The sequence below is a fragment of the Scardinius erythrophthalmus genome, assembly GCF_964197995.2.
Source record: "Scardinius erythrophthalmus genome assembly, chromosome: 15".
Classification (NCBI taxonomy): domain Eukaryota; kingdom Metazoa; phylum Chordata; class Actinopteri; order Cypriniformes; family Leuciscidae; genus Scardinius; species Scardinius erythrophthalmus.
The window spans coordinates 40,554,993-40,581,468 of NC_138235.1; the positions used below are offsets into that span (position 1 = coordinate 40,554,993).

General features: G+C 43.4%; 2 protein-coding genes and 1 long non-coding RNA gene across 3 annotated transcripts in view; 2 read left to right on the top strand and 1 right to left on the bottom strand.

Annotated features, from left to right (window-relative positions):
• The window catches only part of LOC308703323 (protein NLRC3-like), a 161,506-nt gene extending 154,726 nt beyond the window's left edge, over positions 1-6,780 (top strand). The window contains exon 10 of the mRNA XM_081386711.1: positions 6,715-6,780. Coding sequence (XP_081242837.1) covers positions 6,715-6,766 — 52 coding nt within the window. The 3' untranslated portion in view covers positions 6,767-6,780. The remainder of the gene's footprint in view (positions 1-6,714) is intronic.
• The window catches only part of LOC308703321 (NLR family CARD domain-containing protein 3-like), a 316,889-nt gene that overhangs the window by 5,087 nt on the left and 285,326 nt on the right, over positions 1-26,476 (top strand). The gene's annotated exons all lie outside the window — the stretch shown is intronic.
• LOC308703330 lies at positions 24,326-26,473 on the bottom strand. Its single transcript, XR_014031703.1, has 3 exons — positions 26,422-26,473; positions 26,282-26,341; positions 24,326-26,212 (listed from the first exon to the last, which is right to left on the bottom strand). It is a non-coding gene; the product is annotated as an uncharacterized lncRNA (long non-coding RNA).

Here is a 26,476-nt window from a genome sequence, read left to right on the forward strand (position 1 = left end):
GCTAGCGTCAAGGGAACTCGCTGGATCCCCCATGTCCACAGAGCCCTCAAAGTGTTCTTGTGGCATGGACAAGTTGTTCTGCAGCACATGGAGCGTCTGGCCGTAGCATCAACAGCGGACGCTCAAAAAAGGTCAGTTTTACTCAGTAAATTTAATACCCCTTATTTACAAAAATAGGTTAAAAACTCAAAGTAACTTTTAGAATCAAGTAATTGACAGATGTCTGAGGAGAAAAATAAATAAACTTAAATTAACTAACACGTTTACTGTGTACTTGTTTACTCACTACTTAACAGATAAAGCGGGAAATGGAGAATGCACTCTTTTGTGTATTCTGCCATTTTCTCTCTGAGCCTATCCTCACTTAGCCTCACCTTGCAAAGGAATGACCCGATCCACATCAGAGTTGAGGACGACAGTGGCCAGACTGGAAGCACTGAAGTCTAGGGCAAAGGCAGGAGGCATGCTGGAGAAGATCCAGACCATGCTCGCTCAGCAGAAGCGTGATGCGAGGAGATTCCAGGTGTGTTAGGATGAGAGTTTGTTAGGATGTAAGAGAAATCGATGATTAAGACAGATTCTCAGTGTGAGAATCAATGTTTTCATTGCACAATAGGCTTTTATCACAGTGCGTGTGTCGTCACTTCCAATGGCGAATTGTAGCGTAAGCCGACTTCCGGTCTAGTCTGTAGCAACGGCGGCGAGCACAGCGAGGAATTGTTGCTGCGTTCCTAAATGTTCTAATAGTTCTACTAAACAGCCGTATCTCAGTTTCCATTTTTTTCCAACTGATGAAAAAGCGAAGAAAATGTGGATTCATGCTATTCGGTGGGATGAAGGCAAAAGTTTTGCAGTTTTAAAAGGGAGTACATACCTATGCGGGCAACACTTCACAGAATCTGACTACTCGTCAACAGCCGATCGTAAACGCTTGAAACGTGGAGTTATATCGTCCAGGTTCGAATGGAACAACTGGGGGAGTGTTCGCCAAAAACGACCCAATGTACTAGATAAGGTAACGTTAAAGCGCCAACATTGCAGTGAATCAGAGATCAGTGATGAACAGCCTGTAGTCTATTATGGACCCGTCCCACACACAGACCATGACTACTCAACACCTCCGTGTCCAGATCTTTTGGATGCTGCAGTGGAGAGAATTAGAGAGTTTGAGGCTGAAGTGCGAGCTTTGTCTGTCTCCCGCATTCAAATAAATAGATTTTGTCTCTCGGATGATGACTTCCGATTTTACACGCACTTTCCCTCAGTGAAGGTTTTCAGGATTTTCTGGGCATCAATAGAACCATCAGCATCGAACCTTGTGTGTTGGTCTAAGGCACAGAGACATGGTCTTGAGACGGTTACAGGACCAAGCCCTAACAGAAAGCTCCGGCTTATTGATGAGTTTCTCCTTGTTGTCGCGTGTCTGCCGGTCTACGAGAGAAGGTCTTGGCAGATATCTTCAGTGCGAGTACGACAACGGTCAGTCGAGTTATCATAACATGGGCAAATTTTCTGTACCGTGTTTTGGGGTCCTTGTCTATTTGGATGACCAAAGAGCAAGTCAGAGCAACCATGCCAGCAAAATTTAAGGAGCACTTCCCAGATGCCCGTGTTATTTTGGACTGTACTGAGATCAGATGTGAAAACCCCACAGCTCTTACACTACAGTCGGAGATGTTTTCACATTACAAAAACTACCCTACCGTCAAAGGCTTGGTTGGTGTTGCTCCATGTGGGGCCATAATCTTTGTTTCACAGCTGTTCACTGGATCCATCTCAGACAGGGAGATAACAAACCAGTCTTGGACCTGCTCGAGCCTGGAAACTGTTGTATGGCAGATAAAGGCTTTACCATAGAGCGACTGCTTGAGAATGTGGGAGCCAGACTTGTTATCCCTCCATTCAAAAGAGCAGCCCAATTTACAAAAGAGGAGACGAAACGTACACAATCAATAAGGATTGTGGTGGAAAGAGTCATTCGACAAATTAAAGAAAACCACATCTGGGACTCTACCATTCCTCTCACCCTGACAGGCACAGTGAACCAAATATGGGCAAACTGCTGTTTAATGGCGAATTACCAAGGCCCACTTGATGTAAATGATGATGTTGTATAAAACGTTTACACAGAAAAGATACCTGATTTAAGTTGCCACCAATCAAATGTCTGTCATTTCATAACTTTAATAAGTTTAGAGTTTCATTTGTACAAAAATATTGAATTGTGAAAACTTGCATTTAATGTTGCAAAATGTTTTTAGTAAATGAGCTAGAAAGTTGCAAACTTAAAAATTGGAATTAAATGTATTGCACCACTTTTATACATATATGAACAAGTATTGACTCCATTTTGACAATTAAAAAGTTGTTACAATTTCTGTTGTTACAAATTCTTCTTTATTCATTCATTAACAATTTACAGTGAACTTAGTTATGAATAGGCACTATTAACAATTTAAGACAAACAGATGCTCAACCAAAATAGACATTTGAAGAATCTTTAAAGTAAAACAATTTAAAATCTCGCTCGCGTGTGTAGCTGCTAACCGTCACGAGTGACAGTGTATTTACCAGTTTTGGGCTTTTATCTGTTTATGCTACGTTTAAATTCACAACTTGTATATACCATGGTATATGTATACTGTAATCATTCAGTACCATGGTATTCCCTTCTGATACCATCGCTGTAACAGTTCAGTTTTGAGATTAGGACTTTAATTTAAAGGGATAGTTCACCCAAAAATGTTGTTCATCCTCATGTTGTTTCAAACCTGTAAGAGTTTCTTTCTTCAGTTCAACACAAAATAAGATATTTTGAAGAATGTTGGTAAGCAGACAGTTAATGGACCCCATTGACTTCCATTCTAGGAAAAATAAATACTACCGTAGTCAATCGCATAACGTTACTGTCACGGTTCATGAATTCACTGTTTCCTTCTTGTCTCGTGTTGCTGTTGTTCTGTGTGTGTAGGTGTGTGTGCGTGGGGGCGTTACCGCTCATCCCAGTTGATCAGCGATCCAGCTGATCTCACTCCTCTCTCCAGCTGCAGCCTATTCACTCACCCTTAAATACTCATTGCACTCTCCTCTCTTTGTCAGATCGTTGTCTGATGTCCTCCGTGTGTGTTGGTCTTGTTCCAGTCGGCGTCTCAGTTTCGTGCTCTTGTTCCTTTTCCTTGTTTCTACTGGCCGTCGTTCATTATCTGGATTACTTCACCATTCACCGACATCACCACCGGATCGCTGACCATCTAGTCTTACCGGGAGGAACGTAGATGTAGATGAGGTCTTCCCACCCGACAGTAGCCTCATACTTATTGCGGGTAGTGATGGCCAGATCGAGGCCTCGTGAAGCAATGAAACAGTTGAACCAAATGTGCCATATTGTTTCGAGGCTTCGAATCAATCCGACACCCGTCTCAACGGTGACACCTAGTGGTCACTTGCAGGTGTTGATCTGAAACAACCTTGACGAGCCATTAAAAAAATTTGTTGTTTTTTTTATTATTATAATTTTCTAATATGTGAAGACTGTAACCTATAGGCTCCTCACTGTGCATAATGTTATTTTGGTCTTGCAAAATGAATATTAATAAAAGAAATCAAGCCACAATGTCTCACTTTTTTAGAGATTTTTATTCAAAAATATTAATTTCTCTGCTGTGGAAGGACTTAGACTACTTCTTTTTTTACAGATAATTTCTCCAGCCTTTGAAAAAATCCTCTCACAAGGGACACTTGTTGCTGGCATGCAAAGATATATATATATATATATATATATATATATATATATATGTATATATATATTGTTTTGGTGATTTTCCTTTTATTGTGACAGGACAGTAGAGAGATGACAAAAAAACAAGGCGGGAAAGGTCCACGAGCCGACTCGAACTCCCGAGTGCAAAGACGCTACATGTCGGCGCACTGACCACGAGGCCATTGGCGCCGACGGCAGAGATATTTTTTTAGCTAGGACATACAAATGAGGAAAGATTACTGCTATCTCTTTCCAGTTTCATTTAAATTCCAGTTAAATTTAAATGCAAGCCTAAATAGCCTATAACTAATCAAATCGCACTATGTCACTATATCACCAAAAATCCGCAATCTCAAAATCAAACTCCTCTCACAAAAACGCACGAGGTCAATATGCATTGATTTCACTTTTATACAGATGTGCGACTGTGTGGTCTGTTCCCGACCGTGTCAATCAAACGCTGATTCGGCGGACCACACCTGATGAAACACTAACGGTGCGTTTCCACTGGCGCGTTGCGAGCGGAGCGGAGCGAGCGTTTTCAATTCATTCCTATGGAAGTTGAGCTTCACGCTCGCGCAGTGCATTTTGGGATTGCCAGCGGACCGGAGAAAGCGTTGAGAGCGACCGAGAGCGGTTGGGCAGTTTTTGACTTTATGCAAATATCAAGCGAAAAACGCGGTCGCGGCAGCCAATTGCTGTGAGGTTCGTGATGTGACATCTGTTTTGAGAGTTTAAAAATATGCAAATTTTGCTGGAGTTTATGCTGGATTTAGTGCTTAAACCATTTTGTTTACAAATTAGACCCTTTGCAGTTGTTATAAATATGTTAAAGATTTTATTTCGGATGTGTTCATTGTGATTATATTGGGTGGGTTTATAAAAGTTTATAAAACTGAAAGGATATCTTTGCTTGGTGCATTTGGAAACAAAGCTTGTCTATTTCTAAATGTAATCGCGTGCATCGCTGATGATTATACTGTCCGTGTGTTGAAAAAACTTGTGTTAAACACACTCGGAACAGACAAGCGGAGACGTTACAGCGTTGCCAGCGGCACTGAGCGGAGTTTTGCCGCTGTAGTGGACACGCACCGTTAGTGAAACACTTCGAGGCTTCGTTTGGCCATAGTCACGTGACATAGGTGTTTTGAATCACGCTTCGGATCAGTAGGCTTGTTTGAGATGAGCAAAATCTGCGCAGAACCGATCACCGGTGATCAGCGCGAGATGCATGCCGGTTAGAAATGTGTCCGAGTGCGGTCCGCCTTGCTCTGATGTCATGCTGACGTATGTCAAAAATCTCTCGCGAGCGCAAGGCGCACGTGTCGGATTCTGCAGTCGAGCGCAGTTGCTCTCCACCGACTGCGCTGATCAAAAGCATGATGGGAAACGACTTGCTGACGACACAGCTTAATGTTCATTGGTTTAAACAACAGTGATGTATTGTTCTCTTTTAAAATGTTTGATTTTAAAACTCTGATATCATGTTTTATGTATGTGTGAATATTCCCAAACTATCTAACAGTGCGATCTCTATGGATTATGCAATGTATTTTTTATAAAAAAAAAACCACATGTCTGTATTATTTGGAATGGAATTAAATAAGTAGGCTACTTTGGGTGGCTTGTTCATTATATTTATTTTCATATAAAAGCAACAGAACTTAAATTCCATCCAGTTTATTAGCAACACTGTGCACGAGCGTGAATCCCGCGAATCCCGCGATATCCATCTTTGATCTCACAGCTGTCAGGTCCACTGCGAGAAGAGAGAACTGTCCGGCTTGCCTGCGCTTTTTTCACTCCTCCCCTCACTGCAGCCGCCTACTCTCGACTACATTTCAGGCGAGGCGAGGCGCATCTCAAACAAGCCTAGTGTTTCGAAACATCTGCGCTTCGGGATCTCGCAAAGCTTCGGAACGACTGTTTCGCGTCAGCCATCCTTAACTGCGGGGCTTGGCCTTTTACTGGACAGTTGTAAGCGTAGTGTCCCGCCGCACCGCAGTACAGGCAGAGCCCTTGGGATCTCCGCCTTTCCTTCTCCTCCCGGGAAAGCCGAGCTCGCCCGACCTGCATGGGCTCGTGATCGTAGACGGGGCTGACCACGTCCCCGCCGCTGGACCGCTGACTCATAGCTCCTCCCAATATCCGGCTGGGTTCTGGGCTGGAGAGAGAAATGCATCGAGCAACGAGTTAAAAATGCTCTACAAAAGCTAGTCTCACCAGCGTAGGATTCCGGAACTGGTAGGCGGGGCTCTGACTGGGAAACGCTCTCTGGTGGTGTGGGGGGAACGGCCGGTGTGGGTGGCGCAGTGGGAGCTCGCAGATGTTGTAGTTGCTGGGTGAGCTCGGACACCTGCGTCACCAGCGCTTGAACAGCCCGTGCAGTAGGGCTGGGCGATATATATCGTGACATTGTTAGGCGCATCTCGTCAGTAAAGCCGGTTCCTTGATTAGTAGTAAATCGCCATCACCTGCTTTTAGATGGAGTGGCATTTACTACACAGAGCCGTAGTTCACTGACAAGCTGAGCCATATCGCATTAATCATCGCAGGCGATACGTCTTGTCAGTTGACTACGGCTCTGTGTAGAAAATACTGTTTGTCACATAATTTTTCACCACCAGATGTCGCACATGTGTTTTTCTCGGTTGCACAAGTGCACTGCTCACTGTACACTGAATATGTTGTGTAATATGTTGTATGTTTCCCCCAAAGTGCAGTAACAGAATCCAATTCAATTTAAACAGAACTGTTTTCATACCATGTCCAGTTATGAGCTCAGAAATAAAAACACATTTTATTTTCATCCAAATGTGTGTACAGCACAGATGAAATTAATTTCAACATTCAATATTCATTTCAACAGATGAATAGGTCATCAAGCGTACTTCATGCATACTGTACATTTACACACTGTGTTCAAACTGTGATAGTGTGAATCTTCCACTCAGACTGACTGACAGACATGCCTTCAAAGAGACCCAAGAGCAGCGGCGCCAGTAAAATCAAGAAGAAAGGTACAAGTATTCTGTCCAAATGAACAATTTCTTCTTCTTATTAATATTCCTTATTTCTCTCATGAGACAGATGTAGCACTGTTGGCATCGTTTATAGCTATAATCAAAATAATTATTCACTCGCCAATGCATCTTTTGGTTTCTAATGTCTTACTTTTTTATTCTTTGCAGATAAAATAAAAAAAAATGAAACCCCAGATGAAGGTGCATCAGAATCTGGCAAGTGTCTCATATCACTCTTATAGCATCATATTCAGCACTTTTTTGTTCAACGTCTTGCACCAAAAACAGTCATAATCAGATTCTCAGATCTGTGTAGAGCATCTGTTTCCAGCATGTGTCCACTCGTTCCTTTCCATTCAGCCAGTGTCTGTGATCAGATTAAAGATACAGAGACACAGACACAGACACAGACACAGACACACACACACACACACACACACACACACACAGTCACACACACACACACACACACACACACACACACACACAAGCACGTAGCCAGACCTCTTTTGTTCCCAGAATCCAATTCCCCTACTTGTCCTGTGCACTACTGTGCAGGCGATGGGAATGTTCAAGACACCACATCATAAAAATGCACTTTGACACCGTTTTGTATTCTGTTTGCGTTTTTAGCATTCACTTTTAGGTTAATACATTTAAAAGAACAGAAAGAAAGCCAAGTTTATGTGAGATAGCCTGACCTCTTCTGGTCAAAACAGGTTACTGCATCATCTATTAGTAAAATTAGTCATAAACCATGTTAAAGGGATAGTTCACCCACAAATGAAAATTAGCCGTTATAAAGCTTGGAAGAGCCAGGACATTTTTTTTAATATAACTCCAATTGTATTCGTCTGACAGAAGAATGTCATACACACCTAGGATGACTTGAGGGAGAGTAAATCATGGGCTAATTTTAATTTGAAGTCTAACAAGGCTTGTTCAATATCCCAGACAGCTTCCTTTCCATGTTTTCTAAAGGGCTCGTGTATGGGGTTCCGATTGTGCCAAAATTAAGTCGATATGCTGTCTGTCTATGCTGTGTGTCGTCTTCCATGTCTATGTGTCTGTGTGTCTATGTGTCTATTAACTGTCTATGTGATTGCCCACATGACTCAACTTTTGTCTGTCAACTCAACTTACACCTGTCATCTATCCTTGTCGTTTGAATGTGTCGTCTTGCTGTGTCAATGCTGCATGTGTCATGACTATGTGTTGTTTCAATCTGTTGTTGCTATGCGTCGTTGCTATGCGTCGTTTCCCTCTGTCATTACCATGGTCGTTACTATGTGTCGTCTTCTGTCATATACGCTGATTTCACGCAGCCGTTATTTTGAAATCGAAAGCGAGGCTCCGGTGGGAAGAAAACCGGAAGTGTCGCCTTTAATCATAGGAGAGTCGTGAATGCGATGGTGTATTGTTGTGTTTAATGATGTTGTGTCAATTCTAAAACTGTACATACATTTCTTTCATACTTTAGACTATATCCAGTGAAATTTATTTATAAATAAAATAATTTTTTTATATATAATTCAGAGAGTAAAAAATGAAGCAGGAATGAACTATATACATATCCTATATTAGATATTATCTTCCAATAGTGTAAATCGCGGCAGCAGCTTCAGGTTGGTAGTCCAAGGCATTGTTGTTTATCTGTACTTCCGGGGTTCTTCCCACCGGAGCCTCACTTTCAAGTTCAAAATGGCGGCTGCGTGAAATCAGCGTATTGCTTCATATTGTTGCTTTGTGTTGTTGCTTTGTGTTGTTGCTATGTGTTGTTGCTATGTGTCATTGCTGTGCGTCGTGTCACTCTGTCGTTGCTTTATAGACCATTTCAACGGCCTTTCGTCTGTTTAAGGAAGTGACGTATTTGGCCCTAGGACGTTTCCGGTTAGAGCGCATTCAAAACAATGGCGGGATGCGCTTGATGTACAGTGGGATAGGCCTTTATCGCATCACAATAGAATGCCGGAAGTAGCCGCGAAAACTTGCTGAAGCAGTGTACTGCGTCTTCCGGTTATTGCGTTCACCATGGCTGCCTGTTAATTATCACTGGACTACTTCGCTCTCGCATCTCCCAAAAGTTTGTTTTTGTTTTCTTGATTCCATTTTAATGGTTTAATTAGATTGTTATAACCAATTATTTAAAATGTAATGATTCAAAACTTTCTTCAAAGGTTAAACCAAACTTTTATTTTGATGGGTTGCCGTGTAGACCTTTGACGGGTTGCCGTGCCGTCTCTCTGTGTTTTATAATATGACGATAGTTTTTCTCAAATGAAGCTAAAATGCTGCTGAAGTGTCTCTCAGAGCGGCTGTGTTGATGAAGTGCATTAATGTCCTCATATAGGCTGAAAACATCGCGAGCGTCACGCGTGCCTCAGTGTGTGTGTGTGTGGTAAATGAAACAGCGCGTCTGTGCCATTCATTCACAGAGACACGCAGAACATGCATGATTCCTATTTAAATGGTCTTTATGCGGTTTAATATTGACAGACACTGGTCTATATAGCAATTTTATTTAAGTTTACTGACCTACTTTTCATCTAAAGGTAACTAAGTAACCGGAAAGTGCGAGTACACTGCTTGGCGATTTCGAACGTTCCGAAAAACAGGAAATGAGATAAAGGCCTATTGCGATCATTTATTTAATGAGAAAAACACGCTCTTATGTTTACTGAACTTCCACATCCACGCATGCGCACACCATAAACATCGCGCAGCTGATTCTATAACAACCAACACAACTAATTTACTTCATAATAGTAGCCCCCTTGCTTTTTCCTAGCAGTGTGTAAATAAAAGATTTTAGTTAATTATGTGAACACAACACACGCCTGGATTGCATCAGTGAAGCGAGAAGGCTGAATACGCAACTAGCAATATACAGCACACATTTCGATTCTGGTAAGTAAAATACTCCTAATACTCCTAAAATACTCCTAATAACTAATGTCTAGTTAGTTGACAACTGCAGTAAGTAACACACTACAGAATGTATACTGTATAACAGTTACCTGAATGGTGTGCTGCAGTAGTTTACAAAAGGTAACGGTAAACATTTTTCATCACTTAAGCTTGGCTAATCTTAATTCCAACATTTACTATAGTACACAATAGTAGCATTAGTTCTTAAATATTGTGCATTAACCAGATTAAGTTAATAATTGTTTTTCTGCTTTTGTCTTCAATAGGAAAGCCATCATTTGTAATTTAAGACGTCCAGACTACTACAGGTAGACAGGAACGACAGCCAAACCACATGTGACCATACAGTGTGTGCAGAATTATTAGGCACCTTGATTTTCTGATCATATTTTGTTTTTCAGACCCATTTTTACCAATTCAAAACCACATTAAACTTAACTCCTCCCTCATTCATCTGTTCACAGAGATCATTTGGAGACTTTTTCTGAATATCCACCTAGTAATCACCCACAACAGCCTGGCAACTGAGTGGTGGACAGGGTTTACATTAAGACAGGAGTGTGCCTTAATCTAGTTCTGTCAGCATCACGCTGCGTCTGCCTTTTGTTTGCTGCTGTTTTATTCTTGTGTTTTTGCTGCCGGGATGTAACTAGCCCTTAATCGCTGTTAAAAAAGGACAACACTTAAGGTGTTTGGGGTCATTTTGACCCCAAACTTTTAAAGAGCGATTGCATAAGGAAATATACATTTTTTATATGGAAAACTATATATCTTTTTTTTTTATTTACTTCTCAACTATACATTTATGCTGTGTTTTTGTGGAAATTTTGAAGTTTAACTATTTACTGCACAATTACATAACTAGGCCATAAATTGGCTCATGAAAAAAGATTTTTTTAAAGAAAAAATCACTTAAATGATGATCTTAATTAAATCTAAGTAGTTTTTGGACATTGCTCTATGTGTTAGGGATAGAATACTGACATCTGCTGGTTTGTGGAAAAACTTTAGAAATTATAATTAAAGAAAGAAATTGCAATGACCACATATATCCAATAGAGGACCATAGAGATTCATTCATTTTCACTTCATTTTTCTTGATGCTTAAACTTCTCCTCACAACTTTATGATATATATATTGTGAATATTTATTTAAACATTTTAAAATACATAACAAATATGTAGTTTTGTCAGAGTTTATAATTTGTTGTTGTTTTCTGATATATTTTGAATTATCTTGCTTTTGCAAATGATTATACATACATTTGCAGTATCATTACAAGTCACCACTATGCCATGACTGTAATGTGTGTGTGTTTGTGTGTGTGGGTGTGGGGGTGTGTGTGTGTGGGTGTGGGTGGGGGGGGCAAGCTTGTTCCATGTTGCATATATGTGACATTTTTCAGATTTATGCCAGTTTAGTTGATTTTATTTGCCAATTTCTGTAAAAATGCTCTCTGTTGCAGTCACATACATGTGTGTGTGTTTGTGTGTGTGTGTGTGTGTGTATGAGATAGAAAGTTCGTTCTACTTTTTATTTATGCTCTAGGACCAGACCTTGGTTTATTTGTAGAAATTTTCAGATTGACAAAAAAAAAAAAAAAAGTCATTTTTTTCATTTTCCCATTCATTTTCAATGTGTGGTCATTTTGACCCCAAACACCTTAAGTGGTAAAACATTTTTTACACACCTTTAGAACAACCAAATCAAGCCCAGTTTTTTTGTGCATGTTTAGATAGATTATTTAGGAAAAGTCACAGAGTTTTTTATGCCCCTGAGATGAAGGTAACACTTTTAAAAAATGAAGGAAAAGTCCAATGGGGTCATTTTGACCCCAAACAGCGATTAAGGGCTAGCCTTCTCATATATGATCGCCAAACTTTCCGAGCGTCCTGTGAAGCTTTGGGGCTAGCTAGAGATCGTTTGGGAGAACAGGCTGGAGGCCTCCCCCATGGTTGTTTAATATCCCAGACTACCTGCGCTGTGTCCCGGCTGATTTTCCTCAAAAAAAGCGCCACAGGAGACGTGGAAAGCGTGCCGGAGTGCTTGTTCGCCTCAAGGCTTACCTGAGGTCTTCGGATGTGCCTCATCCTCGTCTCCTCTGCGGTGGCTGCCGGTGCTCGGAGGTCCCGCGCCTGAGATGGATTCGACCTGTTCTCCCCAGCCCGATTGCTGTTGCGTCACAGCTTGTCATGGCTACTTCCAGCCTGATACATGGCGCCCCGTGGGCTGACACCGCGCGGGGAAACCCTGCGTCGGTGAGGAAATTTCGGCCTGACTGTCGACGTGGTGTGAAAACAGCTAATCTGCGCGCACTGCGGCGGGCCCCAAAGACAGACAGTTTGGATTTAACTCTTCGTATGGCCCTGATTAATGTCAGATCACTGGCCAACAAAACTTTTGTGCTAAATTATTTTTTTACATATTATAAATTGGACTTCATGCTGCTGACTGAGACTTGGCTTCATGTTGGTGAGCCGCTTCTTTTTCTGAAATTCTCCCTCCAAACTGTACATTTTTTAGCTCTCCTCGGACCACTGGTAAAGGTGGAGGACTTGCCAGTGTGTTTAAATCCACCTTCCAGTGTCGGCTGTCTGCATCTGTCAACTATTCAAGCTTTGAGCTGCAGCTATTCGAACTAAACGCCTCTTCTTCGACGCTGTGTGCAGTTGTGTATCGTCCACCGAAATTTAACAAAGATTTTATGCAAGACTTTGCTGATTTTATAGCAGGTCTAAGGTTAAACTATGATCATTTTATAATTTGTGGTGATTTTAACTTTCATGTATGCTGTGAAAACAAACCTATGGTTAAAGATTTCTTAAATCTTCTAAACGCTTTTAATCTCACTCAGTCAGTGTCTGGCAACACATGAAAAGGGACACACATTAGATCTTGTGCTGTCTCATGGCTTGTGTGTTCATGTAAATGAAATATGTAACGTATGTATTTTGGATCACTTCCCTGTCTTGTTTTCGATTACAGTTCCATGTTTTGTGGTCAAGTCTCCCTTTGCACACTGCCGCCGTGTAATTAACAGTCAAACCCCGGCACAGTTCTCTGCTGCTTTCAAAGACTCTGTGCTCTATACCTTGGATGGAGGTGATGTTACTGATGCTGATGGACTTATAACTCTTTTTAATTCAACTTGCACAAACATTTTAGACTCTGTAGCTCCTTTGAGGGTGAAACGCACTAAAGCGCTTTCAGAGCCTTGGCTAAATGACACCACCCGAGCGATTAGACGTGCATGTCGGCAAGCTGAGAGAAGGTGGAAGAAAGATAAACTCAGAGTGTCATATGAAATTCTACAGCAATTTCTATCTGATTATCAGAGAGCTGTAAAATGAGCAAAATCTGATTTTATTTCTAAACTGATCGCAAACAATTGGCACAGGCCACAGGTTATTTTTAACATGCTTAACATCATTACAAATCCTCGCAACTCAGTACTTATTATACCTACATTGGACCTCTGTAACTCTTTTCAAAAAAATTTTGTTGAGAAGATTTTTGCTCTTCGATCTTCTGTAACCACATCCTGCGAACATGATCCCTCTGTTCCTCCTATATGCCTTGCGGTACTAGACCAATTTGAGCCCATATCAGTCTTCTCCCTAGCTGGGGTGGTCCATCATCTGCGGCCCACAAATTGTCCCTCAGACAGCATTCCCTCTCGTTTGATTAGAGAAGTCTTTGATACCGTTGGACCATGTATTTTATCATTGATAAATACTTGTCTTGTCTCTGGTCATGTTCCGTCCGCCTTTAAACATGCTGTTGTACAACCCCTGCTAAAAAAGGAAAATCTCAACCCTTCTGTTCTCTCCAACTTCAGGCCCATTTCTAAACTGTCGTTTTTATATAAAGTCTTGGAGAAAGTAGTTTCTATGCAGCTGCAAACTTTTTTAATCAATAACAATGTTTATGAAAAGTTCCAGTCTGGCTTTAAATCCCGTCACAGCACTGAAACTGCACTTTTAAGAGTTTTTAATGATCTGATTTTAACTGTTGACTCTCAGTCTCTGCTGTTCTAGTACTCTCAGACCTCTCTGCAGCCTTTGACACTGTGGACCACTCAATCCTCTTGTCACGGCTGGAAAATTGTGTGGGAATCAAAGGTACTGCACTAAGGTGGTTTCAATCCTATCTAACTGACAGGAGCTTCTCTGTCCACCTCGGTGATTATTCCTCTGAAACGGCCCCATTTACCTGCGGTGTCCCTCAAGGTTCTGTCTTAGGCCCCACCCCAAACGAACAACTTAAAAGGGCATGACAAATCATGACATAAGACTGACATCACTCACAACGTACCAGGGTGATTCTCCAACTAGGAGCACTTTTGGCACTGTGAGTTTATGGAAAATTCACTCTCTTAAAACAATCTTCCTAGCTTCATTCATTTGTCTTCTAACACAATATAAGAGTGGGCCGTTTTAGAATTCCATGGATTATTATTATTTTTAACAGTTTTTCTGAAGAGCGCTTTCAAAGATGTCACTTTTCAATTTATGTATTTTATGTAAGGGATAATGTATAGAGAGGCGGTTGTTATAGCGAATAACAAGCCCGACAGGCTGAACGAGACCCCGACGCGAAGCGGAGGGGTCTTGACAGCCTGAAGGGCTTGTTATTCGCTATAACGACCGCCTCTCTATACATTATCCCGCTTATTACATGGCTACCTACAAAATAAATAAATAATTTGACACGAATTATTGATTTAAAAAGGAGTTTATTGATTTAAAAACGATTGTATTGCTTCCGCCAAAGAAAATAGTCCGTTCCGCGTCCATAGCAACGCGCTGTTTTTCATGGCAACGGTCTGTTATACTCCGCAGCGGTCTGTTATAAAGAAATAACAGACCGCATTCTACATTGGAATTCAGCCAAGCCATGTAATATTACAATATAATATTGTAAAACTTATTATATAAGATTATCTATCAGTCAACAACATCAGTGGCTACCTAATCATGTAACAAAATAAATCTTAATACTTCATTAACTTTTTATGCATTTTTATTTAAAGTCGCTGAATGCCACGAGTTGGGATTTTATGCCTACAGCATTTCATTTTTGCTCAGGTCTATGTTTATTATAAGTCACTCACACATATATTGTAAGTAATGAACTATTACTACTTGATTTAAAATACTTTTAGATCCACATCATTGGTTATTCTTATTTTTTTTCTTAACTGTAGTGGTGGAAAGTGGAGGAAATGACGGTTTATGGTGGAAAGATTGTTTCTGTTTATTTTTACTTAAATTGCCAGTCCAAAATATTTTTAACCACGTATTTTATTATTTAATATATATATGAGTTGAACAGTATACCTAATAGTTTTAAAAATAATGATTACAAATGATATGCAAGTTATATGAACCTTCTCAAAACATTCATATAAATATAGATAAATAAAAATAAATATAGTTCTCAGTCCAAAAGCACAAATATGTCATGAGAACATGCAAATAGTACAAGAACTACATATATCATGTCCAAAGCTACGCCTGTAATTTCTCAGAGGTGGAAATGACATTAGCAGTTTTTCTACAATATTAGCACTCCCTCATTTCAGGCTTAGCTACTTTTGAACTTATGTTGTTTACTCGTAATAAACATAAATACATTATTTTCATATTTGTTGTACATAATTCAACCGAACTACAGCTGGAAATGATGCTGAATAAAAATACTCTGTATAAAAGCTTGAGTTACCTTGATTTATTTTCTTGTGCTGAAGAGCACATGTGCCTGAAGTTTCATCTTCAACTAATAGGCTACGTCCTTTTCACTATTATTTCCATGATTACCAAGTAAATAAAATATTTAAGGTGGATCTATTAAAGTGGGTTTTGTTGACGGAGGTGGAAATGACGGAAAACGTACTCGGTTACTAACGTAACCTCGGTTCTCTCTAGAAGAGGGAACGAGTACTGCGTTTTATCAAAACGCTACGGGAAAAGTCTCTTTTCACGAAACACTGAAGCAAAAAATTATCCTTTAATTTTCATATATGTAAAACGCGTTGCGGCAGCAGCAGACAGCTATGGCGAGACGGCTTGCTCGCTCATTGGCTGCTCTGCGGCAACTGCTTAAGCCTATCGAGCGAGGCCTGGGATGACATCAGGCCAATGAGGGCGCTTCGCGCCCTCCTCGCCACTTCCCGCCGAAACGGGCGTGGCTTACCTCTATAAAAGGAGCTCGAGAAGGCTGACTCACTTGATTTTGATCGCCGAAGCGAACCAGAGTGAACCGTACGCACGGCAGAGAACGCAGTACTCGTTCCCTCTTCTAGAGAGAACCGAGGTTACGTTAGTAACCGAGTACGTTCTCTTACGAGAGTCCTCTCGTACTGCGTTTTATCAAAACGCTACGGGAACCCCTTGCAAAACGCCGTGCGTGCTGGGATAAAAACACTGATCACCGGAGCTTTTTCAGGCATACAGTGCATAATCACCAGATTGACTCACACAGAGTCAGGGAATAAGGGTGAGAGCCTTAAATCCCTAAATCTTAGCGTCGTAGAAAAAACATGTCCACAGACGCAAGTATAATCATCACATAGACAGGGTAGGGAACCTGAACTAATGTGGAAAATGTGGGTCTTACACAGTTCTGCCCAAGATAGTCGGTAGCGCATAGCGCATGAGTTTCAGCGGTCTGATTAGACGGCTGAACAGATTACACCGACAAAAGCTTAGCCTGCAAGGCGGGAACCTCTAGGTTATAAAACCTGATAAATGTAGACGGCGAGGCCCAACCTGCCGCCGTACATATATCCTGTAGGGAAATCCCGCTGGACCAAGCCCACGAAGAAGCAACGCTTCTCGTAGAGTGCGCTCTGACTCCCAAAGGGCATGGAATGCCCTTGGCAGTATAAGCCAGCGCTATGGCGTCAACTATCCATCTGGATAGACTTTGTTTCGAAACAGCCATTCCTTTGGAACGTCCGCTGAACGAGACAAAGAGCTGCTCTGTCTGTCTGAAGACAGCAGAGCGGGACATATAAGCTCTTAAAGCCCTAACAGGGCAAAGAAAACTCGAGTCCCCTTCCTCACTCGATGCCGGCAGGGCAGCCAGGGATATAACCTGAGCCCGAAAAGGCGTGTTGAGGGATTTCGGCACATAGCCATGCTTAGGTTTGAGTATGACTTTAGAGTCATTAGGACCAAACTCCAAGCACGCCGGGCTCACAGAGAGCGCGTGCAGGTCGCCTATGCGCTTCACTGAAGCGAGAGCCATCAAAAACACTGTTTTGAAAGACAAATGTTTGAGGCTAATAGACTGGATAGGCTCGAAAGGGGCACCTTTCATGGCCGCTAGGACCGTAGAAAGGTCCCACAAAGGAACTGAAGGAGGTCTGGGTGGATTCAGTCTCCTAGCTCCCCTGAGGAAGCGGATGACTAAATCATTCCTTCCCAGCGACTGACCCAGCGTTGAACCAAAGAACGCTGAAATAGCCGCCACATACACTTTGAGCGTGGAAGGGGATCTGCCCTTATCCAACAGCTCTTGTAGGAAGGAGAGAACCTCCGTTACCTCACATTCGAGGGGTGAAATGCTCCGAGCTGCACACCAGCCGGAGAAAACCGACCACTTCGAAGCATAAAGCCGCCGTGTCGACGGTGCTCTAGCCTGAGTGATGGTATTCACGACTCCCTCTGTGAGACCAACGGGTATCCGTTGAGCACCCACACATGAAGGGACCACAGTTCCGGGTGTGGGTGCCAAATCGAGCCCCCGGCCTGCGAGAGGAGATCTCTCCTCAACGGCAGCGGCCATGGAGCGATATCTGCCAACTGCATCAGAACTGGGAACCATGTTTGGTTCTCCCAGAACGGAGCTACAAGCAGGACTGGGCATTTCGTTTCCCTGACCCGTTCCAGCACCTGTGGCAGGAGGGAGACGGGGGGAAAAGCGTATAACGGGCAGCGCGGCCACCTCCCGGACAGCGCGCTGTCGGTCTTTGAAAAGAACGCGGGGCAGTGCGCGTTTTCGCGGGACGCGAAAAGGTCCACCTCCGCTCTGCCGAATCTCTCCCACAACAGCCGGACTGTTTGTGGGTGTAGAGACCATTCGCCCGGGGGAACATTGTTCCTGGACAGTCTGTCTGGGCCCACATTCTGAAGCCCAGGTACATGCACTGCTCTCAGCGAGCGTAAGTTGTGCTGAGCCCATAGTAGGAGGCGTTTCGCCAGCCTGTACAGGGATATGGATTTCAGACCGCCCTGGCGATTTATGTAGGACACCACAGCCATGTTGTCCGAACGGACTATGACGTGTTCGTCCTTGATGCGGGGACAAAAACGTGTCATCGCGTTGTGCACTGCCAGCATTTCTAGGCAGTTTATGTGTAGGAGCTTTTCTCGTTCCGACCACAGGCCGAAGAACGGTCTGCCCTCGAGCAGAGCTCCCCATCCCGAGGTGGATGCGTCTGTCGACACCATCCTCACTCTCGAGGAAGTCCCCAGGCTTACACCTGATTGGTACCAGTCGTCCGCCGTCCAAGGCGCCAGGGCTGAAACACAGCTCTGATCGACCTTGAGGCGTAATCGACCGGTCGCCCACGCTCTGCGCGGTACCCGCGTTTTCAACCAGAACTGCAGCGGGCGCATGCGGAGCAAGCCCAGCCGGAGAACTGACGATGCTGAAGCCATGAGACCCAGCATCTTTTGAAACTTCCTGAGCGGGGTGACAGCGCCGCGGCGGAAAGACCTCGCCGCGCGCTGAATGATCAACACGCGCTGTGGTGACAGCCGCGCTGTCATAGACTGTGAGTCCAGAACGACGCCCAGAAACAAAATCGTTTGACTGGGGTTCAATGAACTCTTTGTCCAGTTGACTGTGATACCAGGATTCTCGAGGTGATCGAGTAAAATGGTTCTGTGCTCCACGAGCTGTGATCGTGATTGAGCTAGGATCAACCAGTCGTCCAAATAGTTCAGCTGCGTCCATGCATTTCGTAAATGTACGGGGTGCTAGGGACAAGCCGAATGGCAGGACTGTATACTGGTATGTCTGACCCTCGAAGGCGAATCTCAAGTATCGCCTGTGGTGTGACGCTATTTGTATTTGAAAATACGCGTCCTTCAGATCTATTGACATGAACCAGTCTTCTCGGCGAACATGCGCGAGAATTTTGCTGGTTGTGAGCATTTTGAAACTGCGTTTCACCAATACTCTGTTCAACCGTCTTAGATCCAGTATGGGTCTGATACCGCCGTCCTTTTTGGGGACTAGAAAGTATCTGCTGTATAGCCCCCCTTCGCTTAGAGCTGGGGGAACGCGCTCTATCGCCCCTTTGCTTATCAGTTTTGATATTTCGGCTCGAAGTAGGTGAGCTACTTCCAACGAGACCGTAGTTTCGACGCGCGCTATGAAGCGGGGAGGGCGTCGACAAAACTGTAGCGAGAAGCCTCTCTTTATAATGCCTAGCACCCAGTCCGAAACCCCTGGGAGCGCTGCCCATGCTTCTGCATGGCTGGCTAGGGGCTGGATACGGAGCGCACTCTGATCGCCGTGCGACAGAGGTGCTTCGGGGGATACAAACATAGGCGTTATGCCTGTGGCATTTGAGGCGGGGCGCGCGCTTAATACAGCGGGCGAGACGCTCGTCCTCGACCTTACTACAGTGCTTAGCTGAGTGAGGGAGGACTGAGAAAGTCTCATAGGACCCATGTGAGCGAGTAGATGTGGGCTGGGAGCGGGCACATTTACTGCTTTGGGCGCGGCGTCTGCCTGAGCAGAGCGCGCGCTCACAGTTCTCGTTTTTACAGAGAGCCTGTGATGTGTTAGACATAGTGTTCGTGGGCACTGGGAAGTGGGCACTCTCACTATGCTGGAAGCGCAACCGACCTGAGTCGATTTTATGTGCGCGGGCCCTACGTGTAGGGCTGTGCTTATGTGTAGTGATGGGCACTGAGGAGTGGGCATCGAGACTACATTTATAGCACCATCGGCCGTGGCCGGGACACCAGAAAATACACTCTTTTCGAGATTTATCTGGGTAGCCGTGAGAACGGCTTTTGTGTGCAGGCAAGCGGGCGGCAGTGCAGGCTTGCTCTCTGCAGAAAACACTGGAACAGTCGCAAACCTTGGGACTGAAACAGCGGGGCGCTTGGGTGGGAGGCCGGCCGCAACGGGACTCACACACCTGCGCTTTCCCAGGCTTGCTAGGACTTCTTCGGCACTTCCGGTTTTACCACAACCCTCGATCGCGGCCCGCGCGAAGAGGGGCGCCGGGCGCTGGACCGAGAGCGGGGCCTCGAGCTGCGCTGTTGTGGCTGCTGCGAAGAGGCGGCCGAAGGCGGGGGCTGAGGCTGAGAGCTCCGCGGGGTCCGTTTGTCACGAACCGCTGCAGAACCGGAGCGCTTCGGTAGGAAGTGCTTGAAGGCTTGAGACGCTTTCTGGGCCTCGGTAAATCTCTCCACGAACTCGGAGAGAGAAGAACCAAAAAGGCCGGTGGAAGACAGCGGGGCATCGAGAAACGCAGTGCGCTCGGAATCGGCCATCTCCGTGAGCGTCAGCCATAAGTGCCTCTCAGCGACAGTGGCGGAAGCCATACACCGTCCCATGGCTTGTGCGGCGGCTTTAGTAGCTCGGAACGTGAGATCTGAAGCGCTCCTTAAATCCGCGATGCAGATAGCGTCAGGTCCCATCTCGTCCAGCTTACGGAGGAGATCACCCTGGTAAATCTGCAGCGTAGCCATGGTGTGTAGCGATGACGCGGCCTGCCCAGCGGCGGAGAAGATTCGCGCGAGCAGCGTCGACGTCATGCGGCAGGCTCTGGAAGGCAACACCGGTTTAGTCCGCCGTCCAGCAGAGGGCGGGCAAAGGTGGGTCGCTATCGCCTGTTCCACCGGCGGAAGAGAGAGGTAGCCTCGGTCACTGGCATTATCCAGAGAGGAAAATGCGGGTGACACAGATGAGCGCGTCCGCGCAGAGTAGGGCGCGTTCCAAGCCTTCGCAACTTCTTCGTGTAACTCAGGAAGAAAAGGAGCGGGCTTAGATTCCGGAGAAGTGCGCTCACCAGGGAGGAAACTACCATCCAGCCGGGTTCGAGAGGGGGGCTCCGGTGCAGACCACTCGAGGCCGAGGCTCGCCGCGGCCAGTGCGAGTACCCGCATGAGCTCCGTCTCAATGTTGGCTCTCGTTGAGGGCTTGCGGGCAGGAGGCGCGAGATCCTCAAAGCTCGCCCAATCCTCGCTGCCTGAAGCTAGCAGAGAACAGGAATCCTTCTCCCCCGACGCGGCCTCTGAACCGACTTCCTCTGATGAAGCGGCGGCAGACTGCGGGCGCTGAGCATCAGGAAGTGATTCGAGAGAGGCCGGTGAAGCTGGCGGGCGAACCGGCGAGCTTGGTCGGGCTGGAGCGGGTTCCGGGACCCGCTGCGAGCGGCGCTTTTTACGGCGCGGCATCGCGGCGGTGAATGCAGGCTTGGAAAAGGATGCCAGGCGAGTCCTCAGAGTCACCATCGGCAAAAGCTCGCAGTGAGGGCATCCGCCGTCAGCGAGCGCGAGCGCTGCATGGTCCTCACCCAGGCAGGAAACACAGATGACGTGCTTGTCTCCCTCGGTGAGTGGGGCTCGGCACGAGCCGCAGGAAGGCATCTTGAAAAAGACGCAGCTCTTTTAGGGGTGAGTGTTGCGAAGAACACACACACACACACACAGAAAAGCAATAATATGAAAAGGATATAGGCGTCGGAAAGCGCAGCAGGTACGGCTGTAGAAGGCGGCGTTGGCCAGCGGCTTCGAGGGCTCGTCCCGCTGATGTGCTTGCTTCAACGACGCTGCTTCCGTGATCCAGCGATGCGTGCGCTTCGCTGAAGAGATTAAAATCAAGTGAGTCAGCCTTCTCGAGCTCCTTTTATAGAGGTAAGCCACGCCCGTTTCGGCGGGAAGTGGCGAGGAGGGCGCGAAGCGCCCTCATTGGCCTGATGTCATCCCAGGCCTCGCTCGATAGGCTTAAGCAGTTGCCGCAGAGCAGCCAATGAGCGAGCAAGCCGTCTCGCCATAGCTGTCTGCTGCTGCCGCAACGCGTTTTACATATATGAAAATTAAAGGATAATTTTTTGCTTCAGTGTTTCGTGAAAAGAGACTTTTCCCGTAGCGTTTTGATAAAACGCAGTACGAGAGGACTCTCGTAAGAGAACCTGGGGACAGACTTATTTCATTCCAAAAATAGTTTAAAATGATGGTATACATATGGAATTTCGATGAAATCCATCCTAAATCGATCTTTTAATATAATTTAACATTCAAAGAGGGCCAGTCTGGGTTGGGGACAAGCATAAAACAAAATCTGCTAATAAACAGCCTTGTGTGGCGAGGTGATGGATCGGGTAAATTACGGTTACACTTATGAGGAAAAGTGTAACTAAATGGAGAGCAGACTACGCCACCCCGTTTCACTAAACGGGGAAATTTATACAAGACACGCTGGTTCGTGACCACAGACGACAAGAGACGTGGATCAGAATACAAAAATACTTTTTTTATTTTATCAACAATAATTTAATATATAAAAACTTTGAGGTGGACAAAAGTTTTGCACTGTTAAGTGTGCACCAGGCCAGAAATAAAGAGAAGAAAACAAAAATAAAGAACACAAAAACACTTTTGGGCTGAGGCTTGCCAGCAGGGAGCTAGCTGGACAGTGAGTGTCCTAAGATCACACCACTCATCAAATTCCACTCCACACAACACTCACAAGGTGAAAGACACACAGGTGCCAACGGCAAAACACTCTGTGAAGGAACCACCACCAAAAGAGGACAGACAGCTAGCTTCCCTGCACAGGGCGGGCCTTTATGGAAGCAGATTAGTCTCAAATATAATTCACGCAAAAAAAATGATTCACAAATGCGTAGACAATTTCACATGCATGAAACCTAATTCACGTGCACACAAAAAAAATCCACGTGCGTGAAAAAAAAATATATTCACAAAAAGCAATTCACATGCGCAAAATAAAATTATATACTCATAAAATACATTTCACAAATGCAAAACACAATTCGTAGATTTACAACTGTGCACAAAAACCTTTGAATGTTTAAAATGTATGAGTGTATTCTTGCATTTGAATGTGCAAATCGTCATTCACGTACGAATCGCCTTAGATATGTGTGTGTGTGTGTTTTTGAGACTTTGCTGGCAGCATAACACTCGTAACACAGAGCAGTCGTACTCTTTAGCCAATCAGATTTAAGCTTATCAATCGACCATTCAGTATCACGTGAGGGCGGGCCTACCTACATGTTACGTCATCAGCTTTCGACCAGTTCATGGCTGAGCAGAGGTAAGTGCAGTTAATCGTTCATTTCTGTGTTAACTGAAGTTAAAGAAGTTTGAGATCAGTTGAAGCAATAGTTTATGAACTATTAACTGATGTAAGCAAGTGTTGTTGTAATCAGATGTCCCATATCGTGTCAAAAATGAAGAAGAATGATGCTTGTTTTGTTGTATTTTAGCTGAAGGTACAGACAGCTCTCACAGCTACAATCACGCTAATGATTGCAAAACAATCATCTGTGGTCAATACCCATCGAGATTGTTCTTTAAATAGTGAATAGACCTATTTTAATGAGCACCCAGTGTTTTTTGCCATTTGTGTATGATGTTAAATTATTATTAACACTTGTTTCCCTGCATTTTATCAGGATTACTCACCTTTGGTGTGACATCTGGATAGCAGTCACGAACATCTTAATTCATGTTGTTTCTTAATTCTCTTTTATACCTTTTTTTTTGGTATTTGTCTTAATTGGTAACACTTTATTAAAATGTTTCATTAGTTAACATGAACTAATAATGAACTGCACGTGAACAGCCTTTATTATTTTTTGTTAATGTTAACATTTACTAATACTTCATTAAAATCTTGTTAACATTAGTAAATGCACTGTAAACTAACAATGAACAGCTGTATTTTACCTAACGTTTATAAAGATTAACAAACACAGCAACAAATGTATTGCTCATGGTTATTTAATACATGAACTAATTTATTGTACCTTATTGTAGAGTGTTAGCAATATATTCAACATGCATTTCCTTATGTTTTGTGCTGTATTGTATTGCTGCAAGGTTTTTAAATAAGGTTTTTTATTGTCATCTTAAGGTCTCAGGACAATATTGTGAAGCTTTAATTTTACTTTGCCTAGTAAAATAGGCAAATCTGATTTTATGCTGATGAGACAAAGGTACTTATCATAGAGAGGCAATTAAGATTATGCGACTAAGATTACTCAGTAAACTCTATTCAGATACCATCACTTAATCTCCCACGTCCTCTGTCTGCACCTCTTGTACTAAAGTTTTAGTACTTTAAATATCAGGACAAAATCTTATATGTCCTAACAGAGAGGTCTACTGATGACCGGACTGAACACAATTCATTTTTTAACTTTTCACATGATGTATTGCACTTATATTTATATACTCTAAAAGCAAAGTACACTCTGACTGGATCTCACAACTCCTGAAGAGACGTATATTTCTCTGTACTGAATATTGTGCTTCACAGTTTAGACTGTCAGTTCATGATCTTCATATGTAACAGGAACATTAATCATGATCAAGTCATTTTATATATTTTATTCCCAAAGGATTCAGAAACTTTCAAATTAATTGTACATCAAATTGAACTATGTCTGAATCTTTTAATTCTTACAAGAACATTTAATAATGCATGCATAGCAAGGCTTTATTCCTAAAGCGTGTACATATAGTCCGCAGGAGACAAATTAATACAGTAACAATGCATCACTTTCAACCACTTGTTGAAACAACTGTCAAAATGGATGGCTTGCAACATGACTGTTTTCAAAGAATTACAGTAGAAATGGTAAGATCACTGTACTGGTTGTCTGCAACTTCATACATCATCTGTCTTGGAAATCTGAAACAATAAAACTACATAATATATGCAGATCAAAACATGTCTCCTATATATGCACGTCATTACATACATTATCATAGGTTGAATGTGTGGTGGACAGGACATGAAAATCCATCAATACTAAAAATAAATGTTTATACTCACAGGTGGACTAAACAGCAGTTAATAAACTATTGCTTCAACTGATCTCAAACTTCTTTAACTTCAGTTAACACAGAAATGAACGATTAACTGCACTTACCTCTGCTCAGCCATGAACTGGTCGAAAGCTGATGAAGTAACATGTAGGTAGGCCCGCCCTCACGTGATACTGATTGGTCGATTGATAAGCTTAAATCTGATTGGCTAAAGAGATTGATAAGCTTAAATCTGATTGGCTAAAGAGTACGACTGCTCTGTGTTACCAGTGTTATGCTGCCAGCAAAGTCTCAAAAACACACACACACACACATATCTAAGGCGATTCGTACGTGAAAGACGATTTGCACATTCAAATGCAAGAATACACTCGTACATTTTAAACATTCAAAGGTTTTTGTGCACAGTTGTATATCTACGAATTGTGTTTTGCATTTGTGAAATGTATTTTATGAGTATATAATTTTATTTTGCGCATGTGAATTGCTTTTTGTGAATATATATTTTTTTCACGCACGTGGATTTTTTTTGTGTGCACGTGAATTAGGTTTCATGCATGTGAAATTGTCTACGCATTTGTGAATCATGTTTTTTGCGTGAATTATATTTGAGACTAATCTGCTTCCATAGGCCTTCAGCTCCTGAAAGAAGCAAAAAAAAAAAACAATATAATATACTTTCACAGTTGGCTGCAAACGTATGAAATTATAATAAAACAAATTCAACAAAGAAATCGACACTCTGCAAATTACTAGGCACAGTAGTTAACCTGGCTGGTGGTGACCTAGAAGGTTCACAATATGGCCACGTTACAGCCGCCAAAGGCTATGAACAAGAGGGAAATAAACCAAAAAAATACAATTAAACATTAAATCACAAAAATCAAATCCAGGATTACAAAAACAAAAAGAAAATGCTGCTCCCTTCACAGTCTTTGAGGAACGCACAGAGCGAAGAGCTCAAGGATAACCAAACGACTGGTGGTGATATACATTAAGTGGGCTAGATTATGCCATCACATATAGCTACGTCATGCATGGACGGACAGCTCGGAAGCTAGCCTCACACGTACCACCAGCGTTTACAACCATATACAGATACAATAAACTAACGAAAATAATTAATGAATCACGCTGGTCACAGTGATACTAAATGGCAGCAGAACAAAACAGTGCCGTCTTAGCGACATTGGCAATGGAGCATTTTGCCCCCAGTCCACAGTGATGAACCGCTCACAAGTGGTTTAATGCACTAAAAAGAAAATAAAAACCATTAATAAATGAATTTAAAGAAACACCCACCTCAGGTTATTCAAGTGATTAGATTTACCTACCCAATGGTAGATCGCTAGACCCACAAAAGATTCAGTTACTCACACGCAGTCTCGTTCACAATAGGCAACCCGCAAGTGTACAGAGATGTTGCATCTGCTCAATCACATTAGCCGCGCTATGATGGAAACATGGGTTTACCGAAGATCACATCAAAACAAACGTTAGTCTGTCAGAATAAACATACCTCGGATAGGGACAGCCTGCACCCAAAAGCAACGTTGCATTGATTCAAACAGTAACCTGGCTAAAACATGTACACATTCACTATTAACGTGGGAATGCATTAGCAACAACATTAGCCAAACAGACATTCTCTGTACATACCTCAAACGAAACTGCGCACGCACCCACAACAACGTCCGTGACGATGACGTATATC